Below are 12,846 nucleotides of genomic sequence, written 5' to 3' on the forward strand. Positions count from 1 at the left end.
GCTATTTGTTTGACATATTCCTATCCCTGACCTTCACATTGTGCAACTGTTTTTATAAAGACACATTAGTTTGCACCAAATTGGTGATTATTATGTATGCTGTCACTGAGTGTAGCTTATTCAACTTGGGAATCACAACGTCTGTGACAAACAGGTACTCCTGCCACATTCTTTAATTGAATGAGTCAATAAAAGATTAATCTTATAATGCATTTAAAAGTTTTCCCCCTTGTTTTGTAGGAGACCTGCTTCTAATATGTGAAGTCAGCTCCTATGCAGACTAGATAGAACCAAGAAACAATGTAACTTTGTCCTCTTGGGCCTCACCCAGGATCCAAAGAAACAGAAGATCCTTTTTGTTATGTTCTTACTCTTTTATATTTTCACTGTGGTGGGCAATTTGCTCCTCGTGGTGTCTGTAACTGTCAGTAAGACCCTGGGCTCACCTATGTACTTTTTTCTTGGTAACTTATCATGTATGGATGTCATTTATTCCTCTTCTGTTTTCCCCAGATTGATTTCAGACTTCTTGTTTGGGGAAAATACCATATCCTTCCAATCTTGTATGACCCAGCTATTTACAGAGCACCTTTTTGGTGGAACAAAGGTCTTTCTTCTGCTGGTGATGGCCTATGACCACTATGTGGCCATCTGCAAGCCCTTGCATTATCTGGTGATCATGAGGCAGTGGGTATGTGTTGTGCTGCTGGTAATGTCCTGGGTTGGAGGTTTTCTCCATTCAGTAATTCAAGTTAGTACTATGTATGGGCTCCCATTCTGTGGTCCCAATGTCATTGATCATTTTTTCTGTGACATGTACCCCTTATTGAAACTGGTCTGTACTGACACATACGTTGTTGGCCTGTTAGTGGTGGCCAATAGGGGGATGTTCTGCAGTATCGTGTTTGTGTTCTTGCTCACCTCTTATGGTGTCATCTTGCACTCTCTAAAGAACCTTAGTCCAGAAGGGAGGTGGAAAGCCCTCCAGACCTGTGGTTCCCACATCACTGTGGTGGTCTTCTTCTTTGTTCCATGTATCTTCATGTATGCGGGACCTGCTAAGACCTTTCCCATTGACAAATCATTGAGTGTGTTTTATACAGTCATAACCCCCATGCTGAACCCACTGATCTACACTCTGAGAAATTCTGAGGTGATAAATGCCATGAAGAAGCTCTGGAGGAGAAATGTCATATCAAGTAGTAAATAAGTGCATCATGAAGAAATAATTTAGAATTAGAGCCAATCTCCTCAAATGGTAAAGTCCATTTTAATATAAATGCATTTTCAGTAGGAGTCAATAAATAATTTGTAATGTAGTAGTAATGAAAGTTTTATGGTTACCCAGATTGTTATTTATTTTTGTTTTTTTTATTCAGATAAATTAACATACAGTGTTAGATTAGTATCAGATACACAATAGCATGCTTTAGCAGTTCTATGCACAGTGCTCATCATGATGAATATAGTCTTAATCCCCATATGTAATGAGGTTGTCAATGGAATTTTTATAGTTACACTAATTTTTAATTAATTGTTTTTATTACTTTTATTCTCATTCTTATTTTTAGTTGGATTCTTTTTTTTAACATGCAGTGTTTTATTAGCTTCATGTGTGCAATAAATTCCATTCATCACCATTGCTCATAATGACAAGTTCACTCCTTAAACCCCATCACCTATTTAACCCACCCCCTTCACTGGTAACCATCAGTTTGTTCTCTATGATTCTGTTTCTTGATCTCTCTCTCTGTCTTTCCCCTTTGCTTGTTTATTTTGTTTCTTAAACTCCACATAGGAGTGACATCATATGGTATTTGTCTTTCTCTGACTGACTTATTTTGCTTGGCACTATACTCACTAGCTCCATGAATGTCAAGATTTCACCATACCACTTCTTTATCCATTCATTAATTGATGGACACTTGGGAGCTTCCATAATCTGGCTATTGTAAAGAAAGCTGCTACAAATGTCGGGATGTGTATATCCTTTTTAAATTAGTGTTTTTGTATTCTTTGGGTAAATACCTAGTAGTGCTATTGTTAGATTGTTGGCTAGTTTTACTTTTGAGTTTTTGAGGGACCTCTGTACTGTTTCCCAGATGGCTGTAGCAGTTTGCATTCCCAGCAACAGTACATGAGTCTTCCTATTTCTTACATTCTCACCAACACCTGTTTCTTGTGTTGTTGATTTTAGCCATTCCGACAGGTGTGAGGTGATATCTCATTGTAGTTTTGACTTGCATTTCCCTGAGTAAGTGATGATGAACATCTTTTCATGCTGGCCATCTGTATGTCTTTTTGGAGAAATGTACATTCATGTAGTCTGCCCATTTTAAAACTGGATTATTTGTTTTTTGGGTGTTGAGTTTTATAAGTTCTTTATATATTTTGGATACTAGCCCTTTAGATTCCTGTGTTTTATCTTTGTTTTTTTTATTGCACTAGTTAACATACTGAATGCTATGTAGACTATCATCTTTATTCTATTTTGTTTGCATTACATATGAAATTCTTAGTGTATTTTACTTTTTTAAATAAAAATGAAAGTATAATAGGTTGTAATAAATATTAAAAATGGAATCCATACAAAATGAGACATATTGTAGAATAAACCTTTATCCATCTCTCACCATTGTCTCTATTCTTCTTCCATATGTAGTTATTGTGTTAAGATTGTGTTGTTTCTAAGATTGTTCAATTAGTAATCTTTGCTAATAAAATATATGTGTTGTGTTTATGTCTCTGTGTATAACTTTTGCATTTACCACTCAGCCTCCTGAAGATCTTTCCATACTAGTCTATATAGATATAACTCATTCTCAGCTTCCTCAAAGTGCTTAAATCTCTTTATGAAGATACAGCAAACTTCATGTTTCCAGTCCGTGTCATGTTTTCCCCAATTTTATTTTTTGTGACCATTAACTCTACAATAAAGTCCTTTTGAAATTTTGTAAGTATGAGTTTTTAGAAGTGGAATTGTTGGATCAAATTGTACATGTATTTAGATGTTGATGTTTGTAGTTATTACCCAAATATCATCCATGAGCTTGTACGAAACTACACTACTTCTCTCAGTCTAGAAAATACCTATTTGTGCAAATTCTCAACCCTCAGTTCTTGACAAACATTTATAGGATTTGAGAACATGAGATTACTTAAAGAAATTGTGTTTCATTTGCTTACTTTAATTGAAACTCAATAAAGGTAATTGAATTTGAGCATCTATTCACACTTAAAATGATTTCTATTCTTTTTTTGGTGAATTTCCCATTAATGACTTTTACCTGTTTTAGTGTATTACTGTTCTTTTCCATAGTGATTATTATGATTTAATAATACACAAAGGAAATTATCCCCTTTACCATTTATGTGTAATTACTATTTTTTCCAGCTTGTGATTTGTTTTTGATGTTTTATAGTGTGCAGAGTATCTTTAAGTCTTTAAGTTGTCACATTTATAAGCATCTGTATTTCTTTATTATTCTTTTAAAGTCTGTAGGCTTGTATTATGTCGTCTTTTCCATTTCTGATATTTGTAATTTTGTGTGTTCTACTTTTCTAGATCAGTCTGGCTAGGAGTTTATTAGCTTTCTTGATTTTTTTCAAAGAATCAGCTCTTCATCACATTTGTTTTTCTTTATCCTTTTTGTGTTCTAATTTCTGTTGATTTATGTTTTACTTTCATTTTAACTATTTACTTGAATTTAATTTGTTCTTCCCCTCTCCCCAAATTTTTTAGATATGTACTTAGATAATTGATTTGAAGTGTTTCTTCTTTTCTAATGTATGCATTTAATGTTAATTTACATGTACTCACTGTGCAATGGCAATTTATGTGGAAAGATGGTTTTAGCTGCATTCCACAAAATTTGAAATGTTTTTCTTTCATGTTTTAATTAATTTAAAGTATATTTTGAATTTCACTTGTGACTTCTTTTTTGGCCCTTGAGTTAATTATCTGCTTAATTTCTAAATATTTGATTTTTTTTCCTGATAGTTTTCTGTTTTTGCTTTTAGTTCAATTCCATTAATATCTAAGTCTGTAAGACTTGAATACTTTTGAATTTGTTAAAGTTTGATTGCTTATTTATTTGTTTATGTATTTATATGTTTAATTATTATAAAGTATTTTTAATGGTCCAGAACATAGTTTATCTTAGGGAAGGTTCTGTGATCACTTGATAAAAGCTGTGTATTCTTTTGGTCATTTAATTTCCAAATATTCAGGAGATATTATAGAATTTTTTTTTTGGTACTGATTTGAATTTAATTTCTTTTTTGCTAAGGAATATGGCATGCATGATAACAATTCTTAAGAATTCTTGTTTGTTTTTTTGTTTGTTTTTTATTTTGTTTTTTGTTTTTTTTGGTCCTGATATGGTTTATCTTCTGAATGGTGCATATTACATATGTATTCGGAGAGAATGTGTATTATGTTGTTTTGTCATGAAAGACAAGTTGGTTAATAGTGCTTTTCATTGCCATCTATTTCCTTCCTGATTCTCTGGGTTCTTGGTAAATTGACTCCTTTATCATTATGTTTTAGAGCCCTTTATTCCTATTCATATTTAGTTTTCTTTAGTCTGCTTTATCAGTATATTTACTCCACTTTAGTTTTGATCAGGGTTTGCATGGTATATCGTTGTCCATCCTTTCACTTGGCATAGATATGTCTTTACATTTAAAATCATTTTTTCTTTTTGTAGACAGCAAGCATATTGTGGTGTCTTGCTTTCTTACCCAATATGAACAGTCTTTATCTTTTACTTGTTGTATGAACCATTTATACTTAATAGAATTATTAATCTCATTTTCTCAAAGTGGTCTTTTTACAGTTTGTAGTTTGTATCACCATATTCAAAATTCCAGACAATACATTTGTTTGGTATTTTCTTAGGTCATTTTATTTTATAATATTCATCTCTCTCATTTTAATCTATTTGAATGACTTAATTTCTTTTTTATCCCAAAATTGTTAATTTAATGGCCATTTTAAAACTATTGCTTTGTACAATGGTAGAAACATTCGATTGGCAACAGACCTATCCACAGAGACCTGGCAGGCCAGAAAGGACTGGAATGATATATTCAGAGCACTAAATGAGAAAAATATGCAGCCAAGAATACTATATCCAGCTAGGCTGTCATTGAAAATAGAAGGAGAGATAAAAAGCTTCCAGGACAAACAAAAACTGAAGGAATTTGCAAACACAAAATCAGCCCTACAAGAAATATTGAAAGGGGTCCTCTAAACAAAGAGAGAGCCTAAATGTAACATAGGCCAGAGAGGAACATAGACAATATACAGTAACAGTCACCTTATAGGCAATATAATGGCACTAAATTCCTATCTTTCAATAGTTACCCTGAATGTAAATGGGCTAAATGCCCCAATCAAAAGACACAGGCTATCAGATTGGATAAAAAAATAAGACCCATCGATATGCTGTCTGCAAGAGACTCATTTTAGACACAAAGACACCTCCAGATTGAAAGTGAGGGGGTGGAAAAATATTTACCATGCTAATGGACACCCAAAGAAAGCTGGGGTGGCAATCCTTCTATCAGACAAATTAGATTTTAAACCAAAGACTGTAAAAAGAGATGAGGAAGGACACTATATCCTACTTAAAGGGTCTATCCAACAAGAAGATCTAACAATTGTAAATATCTATGCCCCTCACATGGGAGCAGCCAATTATATAAGCCAATTAATAACAAAAGCAAAGAAACACATCGACAACAATACAATAATAGTGGGGGACTTTAACACCCCCCTCACTGAAATGGACAGATCATCTAAGCAAAAGATCAACAAGGAAATAAAGACTTTAAATGACACACTGGACCAAATGGACTTCACAGATATATTCAGAACATTCCATTCCAAAGAAACAGAATACACATTCTTCTCTAGTGCCCATGGAACATTCTCCAGGACAGACCACATCCTAGGTCACAAATCAGGTCTCAACCAGTACCAGAATACTGGAATCATTCCCTGCTTATTTTTGGACCACAATGCTATGAAACTAGAACTCAATCACAAGAGGAAAGTCAGAAAGAACTCAAAGACATGGAGGTTAAAGAACATCCTACCAAAGAATGAATGGGTCAACCAGGAAATTAAAGAATAATTTAAAAAATTCATGGAAACCAATGAAAATGAAAACACAACTGTTCAAAATCTTGGGATGCAGCAAAGGCAGTCCTAAGAGGAAAGTATATAGCAATACAAGCCTTTCTCAAGAAACAAGAAAGGTCTCAAATACACAACCTAACCCTACACCTAAAGGAGCTGAACAAGAAACATATGATCCTCTCAATAGATGCAGAAAAAGCATTTGACAAAGTACAGCATTCTTCCTTGATCAAAACTCTTCAGAGTATAGGTATAGAGGGTACATACCTCAATATCGTAAAAGCCATCTATGAAAAACTCACAGCGAATATCATTCTCAATGGGGAAAAACTGAGAGCTTTCCCCCTAAGGTCAGGAACACAGCAGGGATGTCAACTATCACCACTGCTATGAATAGTATTAGAAGTCCTAGCCACAGCAATCATACAACAAAAGAAATAAAAGGCACCCGAATCGGCAAAGAAGAAATCAAACTCTCAGTCTTTGCAGATGATGTGATACTTTATGTGGAAAACCCAAAAGACTCCACCCTAAAACAGCTAGAACTCATACAGGAATTCAGTAAAGTGGCAGGATAGAAAATCAATGCACAGAAATCAGTGGCATTCCTATACACCAACAACAAAAAGGAAGAAAGAGAGATTAAGGAGTCGATCCCATTTACAATCGCACCCAAAACCATAAGATATCTAGGAATAAATCTAACCAAAGAGGCAAAGAATCTGTACTCAGAAAACTATAAAATACTCATGAAAGAAATTGAGGAAGACACAAAGAAATGGAAAAACGTTCCATGCTCATGGATTGGAAGAACAAATATTGTGAAGATGTCAACGCCACCTAGAGCAATCTGCACATTTAACACAATCCCCATCAAAATACCATCCTCTAGGGGCGCCTGGGTGGCTCAGATGGTTAAGCGTCTGCCTTCGGCTCAGGTCATGATTCCAGGGTCCTGGGATCGAGCCCCACATCAGGCTCCTGGCTCAACGGGGAGCCTGCTTCTCCTTCTCCCTCTGCCTCTCTCCCTGCTCATGCTCTCTCTCTCTGTATCTCTGTGTCTCAAACGAATAAATAAAATCTTAAAAAAAAAAAAAAAATACCATCCTCTTTTTTCAAAGAAATGGAACAAATCATCCTAAAATTTGTATGGAACCAGAAAAGACCCCAAATAGCCACAGGAATGTTGAAAAAGAAAAGCAAAGCTGGGGGCATCACAATTCTGGACTTCAAGCTCTATTACAAAGCCATAATCATCAAGACAGTATGGTATTGGCACAAAAAGAGACACGTAGATCAGTGGAACAGAATAGAGAGCCCAGAAATGGACCCTCAACTCTATGGTCAACCAATCTTCAACAAAGCAGGAAAGAATGTCCAATGGAAAAAAGACAGTCTCTTCAACAAATGGTGTTGGGAAAATTGGACAACCACATGCAGAAGAATGAGGCTGGACCATTTCCTTACACCACACACAAATATAAACTCAAAATGGTTGACAGACCTCAATGTGAGACAGGAGTCCATCAAAATCCTAAAGGAGAACACAGGCAGCAACCTCTTCGACCTGACGCAGCAACTTCTTCCTAGAAACATCACCAAAGGCAAGGGAAGCAAGGGCAAAAATGAATTATTGGGACTTCATCAAGATAAAAAGCTTTTGCAGAGCAAAGGAAACAGTCAATAAACCAAAAGACAACTGACAGAATGGGAGAAGATATTTGCAAATGACATATCAGATAAAGGGCTTGTATCCAAAATCTATAAAGAACTTATCCAACTCAACACCCAAAGAACAAATAATCCAATCAAGAAATGGGCAGAAGACATGAACAGATATTTTTCCAAAGATGACATCCAAATGGCCAACAGACACATAAAAAATTGCTCAACATCGTTCAGCATAAGGGAAATCCTAATCAAAACCTCAATGAGATACCACCTCATACAGGTCAGAATGGCTAAAATTAACAAGTCAGGAAACAACAGATGTTGGCGGGGATGCGGAGAAAGGGGAACCCTCCTACACTGTAGGTGGGAATGCAAGCTGGTGCAGCCATTCTGGAAAACAGTATGGAGCTTCCTCAAAAAGTTGAAAAGTAGGGATCCGAAGGGGTACATGCACCCCAATGTTTATAGCAACAATGTCCACAATAGCCAAACTATGGAAAGAGCCAAGATGTCCATCAACAGATGAATGGATAAAGAAGATGTAGTCCATATATACAATGGAATATTACTCAGATATCAGAAAGGATGAATACCCATCTTTTACATCAACATGGATGGGACTGGAGATTATGCTAAGTGAAATAAGTCAAGGAGAGAAAGAGGGATGGGTGCCTGGGTGATAGACATTAGGGAGAGTATGTGCTAATGTGAGCACTGTGAATTGTGTAAGACTGTTGAATCATGGACCTGTACCTCTGAAACAAATAATACATTATATGTTAAAAAAAAAAAAAGAAGATAGTAAGAAGGGAAAAATGAAGGGGGGCGGAATCGGAGGGGGAGATGAACCATGAGAGACTATGGACTCTGAGAAACAAACTGAGGGTTCTAGAAGGAAGGAGGGGGAGGGGAGGGGTTAGCCTGGTGATGGGTATTAAAGAGGGCACATATTGAATGGAGGACTGGGTGTTATACGCAAACAATGAATCATAGAACACTACATCAAAAATTAATGATGTAATACATGGTGATTAACATAACATAATAAAATAAAAAAAAAGACAAAATGCAAAACAAAAAAAATCATATACTGTAATTTTCATTCATTTTCAGGAAATAAGTTCCTTTAATTTTCAAATCAAAACCACATTGAGATCCCCCCTTACACCAGTTAGAATGGCAAAAATTGACAAGGCAAGAAACAACAAATGGAGAGGTTGTGGAGAAAGGGGAACCCTCTTACACTGTTGGTGGGAATGCAAGTTGGTACAGCCACTTTGGAAAACAGTGTGGAGGTTCCTCAAAAACGTGAAAATAGAGCTAACCTATGACCCAGTAATTGCACTACTGGGTATTTACCCCAAAGATACAGATGTATTGAAAAGAGGGGCACATGTCCTCCAATGTTCATAGCAGCAATGTCCACAATAGCCAAACTGCGGAAAGAGCTGAGATACCCTTCAGGAGATGAATAGATAAAGAAGATGTGGTCCATATATACAATGGAATATTACTCAGCCATTGGAAAAAATGAATACCCAACTTTTGCATCAACATAGATGGGACTGGAAGAGATTATGCTAAGTGAAATAAATCAAGGAGAGAAAGTCAATTATCATATGATTTTACCTATTTGTGGAACAGAAGGAATATCATGGAGGACCTTAGGAGAAGGAAGGGAAAAATGAAGGGGGGAAAATCAGAAGGGGAGACCAACCATGAGAGACTATGGACTCTGAGAAACAAACTGAGGATTTTAGAGGGGAGGGATGGGGGAATGGGTTAGCTCAGTGATGAGTATTAAGGAGGGCACGTATTGCATGGAGCACTGGGTGTTGTATGCCAACAATGAATCATGGAAAACTACATCAAAAACTAATGATGTACTGTAGGGTGACTAGCATAACATAATAAAAAAAATAAATATGGTTTCAAATTCCTTAAAAAAATAAAAGTTTTCATGCTGTGACACAGACAAGTATATATAGGAAATCCTCGTAGACCTTCTGAGTTGACGACATGGAACTGAGAGTCCTATAGCAAGGTACCAAGGGAGCTAGAATTTCGGAGGGTGATATTCTAGAGAGGATAGAGCTGCCAAAACAGAGAGAGACAGGGACACACACACAGAGAGAGAGAGAGAGAGAGAGAGAGAGAAGGGAGGGGGCTTGGGAGGGAAGGAGAGTGAGGAGGTGAGGGGGAAAGAAGATAAGGGAGAAGGAGAGTGGGGGAGGGAGAAGGAAGAGGTACAGGGAGAGAGAGAAGGAGACAGAGGAAGGGAGAAGGATGGAGGAGGAAGAAGAAGAGGGGAGAGGAGGGAAGGGGCAAGAGAGGGAAGGGGAGAGAGAGAGAGGCAGGGTGAGGAAGAGAGGGGAGGGGAAAAGGGGAGAGAGAAAAGAGACAGAGTATGAGACAGGACTTGAGAGAAAGCATGAGAGAGCATGACTGGGACAATGTGGGAGACAATGAGAGAGAGAGAGAGAAGGAAAGAATCAATGCTGAAAGGCTTCAAGGATCCTCCTAGATTGTTCATCAAAGTAGGGATCAATGTGTGCATGTGCTTTTGTGGAAACTACTTGAGGCTGCGTGGAGATTTACCTGGATGCATTAAGGAAGAGTGCCCAGTGCTCCCTGGGCCAGGCACAGTGCCCCTTCTCCCAGCTGGACAACCTGGGCAGGTTCTGGTTCACAGGGCAGGACACTGGCTGAGGAATTAGGAAGATCTTGCCTCGGTAGTGGGACATAATTAGCCTTACACTGAGCACTGTTCCAAGCCTGCCTAATAAACCATAACTGTAAGAATAAAGTCCCCAAGGAAAACAAGAGAAACTAATGTTTTGTTTAGAATTTTATGTCTCTGCTAACATGAGAGATTGGTCTGATTATTGTTCTTGTGATGCTCTTGTTTCATTCTGGTTTAAGGGTTATGCTGGGTGCATAAAATGAGTCAGGAGGCATTTTAAGTTCCCCTCATCCCTGAGCTGTTTATTTATGATTGGTACTACATTTTGATTAATTTTTATTCCGTATCATTGATAATGTTATATAGGAGTAGAATTTTGTTTAAAGATAGTAAATGATTTATTTACTTAAAAGTATTAGGTAATTCCAGGTTTTGTTATTTTTCTGTGTCTCTTCAGAAGGCTGTGTCTTTCATAGCAGAGCTCCACTTTCTAAATGGGCAAGTATACTGTCATAAATTCATTGGTGATATTCTTTTATTATCTTTTTCAGATCTGTAGACTGCATTGATGACACCCTTTTCATTCTTGATTCTGATCCTTTGTTCTTTATCTTAGTTTTTCTTCATCCATTTTGCTAGGAACATTAATTTTATGAATCTTTCAAAGAACCAATTCCTAGATTTATGTATTTTCTCTATTTTTCAGTAAAATTCAATTAAAATGATTTCTGTCTTTTATTTCCTATTTCCTTTCTACAGTGTTCTCTGGGTTTATTTTGTTTTTCTGTTTTCATTTTTTTGAGATGGAATGTTAGTTCACTTCTTATAATCTATCTTGTTTCCTAATACTTGCAGTTAAAGCTACAAATTTCATTCTACACACTCCTTTAAATGATTGGGAAACACTGTTATATTTGGGTTGAATTCCATTATATATATTCTGTATGATTTAAGTCCTTTGAAATGCATTCCAACTTGTTTTCTGGCCGAGGGTAGTGTCTATTTTGGTGAACGTTCCGTGAGCACTCTGAGGTAAGTGGAATCCTCCCACAGTGTTTTCTCCCTCCCCACTCCCATACTAACACAGGTTCTATCTACTTGCCTGTGTGCCGCTGTGTTTCAAACTCAAGACTCTTCCCCTTAGGGAAGAAGCTTGCTTTATCTACATTTGAGACAACATTTAAATGGGTTGTATGAAATTTGCTTTCATGATGTTCTGGAAGTCAGTTCAGGTGTCTGTGTGCAAAGACATAGCTTAAACCTAACTGAAATAGCTTTGCCTATTTTGAAGTCATGCTTGAAAGAAGAGAGTTTTTACATATTTTATTTCTGTCCACACTGGACATTTCTCTTTCGGTGATTCAATCTCAAGTTGTTCTTTGGGGATTCCATGTTCTCCCCGTCCGACCCCCAGAGGACATGTTTCTTCAATTCCTGTTGTACATGGTGATTATCCTGTTGGCATCTCTGGAGATGCAGGTCTACCCTCAAAATTATGATGAAGGTCCCAATGAATTTAATTAGGGAAAAATCACTCTTGGAGATGCACCAATGAAATGACTCAGTAGTGCTTGTTGTGGTTCAAATGCAGATAAAATGTTTACACACCTTTGTCTTGACCTCAGAGAGTATTTGTATCAGTGTTCATATGACTGGCTTTTTCAGGAATCAAATGATGGACTCAGAACATAGTGAAGTATCTATGTGAAATTATTCTCCATCATTCAGGGAATCCAAAATTTAACTATACTTCATGAAGACAAACCAGTATAAATGATTGAGAATTGACTGTCATAAAGGCTATTTCACTATTTTACCTATATTGGCATGAAAAAGAAACCACACAATCTTTATTTAAAGAATTCACAATTTTCTCTCCCATAAAGTTGTGTGTTTTTTTTTAACCTCAAGATATTGGTTTAACATTTGCTTGTTATTAGTGCAAATTATGCCAACAATGAAGATTTTGGGTCTCTTTGTTCACAGCCAATATTCAGACTTGTTTAGATTACAGGACCTTTGTATTCATTTTGAAAATCCCAGCAATTTAAGAGGTAACCTTTTTCTGAAAGACTGAAATGAATACAACTTTCTGTGAACATGGAAAGCATTGTTCACATGGAAACAGTTCAAGGTCCAGTGATGGTGCATGTGTTTGGTCTGTGTGCACAGAGATGGCATCAGTGCACAAAGAGAAGGGAGAAGGGACTGCAACCCTGGATTGAATGGTGTTTCAGCATGCAGGTAACTCAGGAAGTGTAATCAGATGTAAGATTCCAAAATAGGCTTTACATTTTATGTGTTGGTGGTGCTGGAATTCAGTCTTTTAAAAGTTCTCCTGTGTGAA

At 36.7% G+C, this 12,846-nt stretch overlaps 1 protein-coding gene across 1 annotated transcript; it reads left to right on the forward strand.

Annotated features, from left to right (window-relative positions):
• Positions 1–284: 284 nt before the first annotated feature.
• LOC116629310 (olfactory receptor 4A47-like) lies at positions 285–1,210 on the forward strand (the record flags this gene model as incomplete). The annotated part of the gene is given in 2 exon segments (XM_032399616.1): positions 285–303; positions 306–1,210. Coding segments are annotated over 2 exon segments (924 nt in total), but the record flags the coding sequence as incomplete, so codon positions are not given.
• Between the last annotated feature and the right edge of the window lie 11,636 nt (positions 1,211–12,846).

Source organism: Phoca vitulina, unplaced genomic scaffold, assembly GCF_004348235.1.
Source record: "Phoca vitulina isolate PV1807 unplaced genomic scaffold, GSC_HSeal_1.0 scaffold584, whole genome shotgun sequence".
Lineage (NCBI taxonomy): Eukaryota > Metazoa > Chordata > Mammalia > Carnivora > Phocidae > Phoca > Phoca vitulina.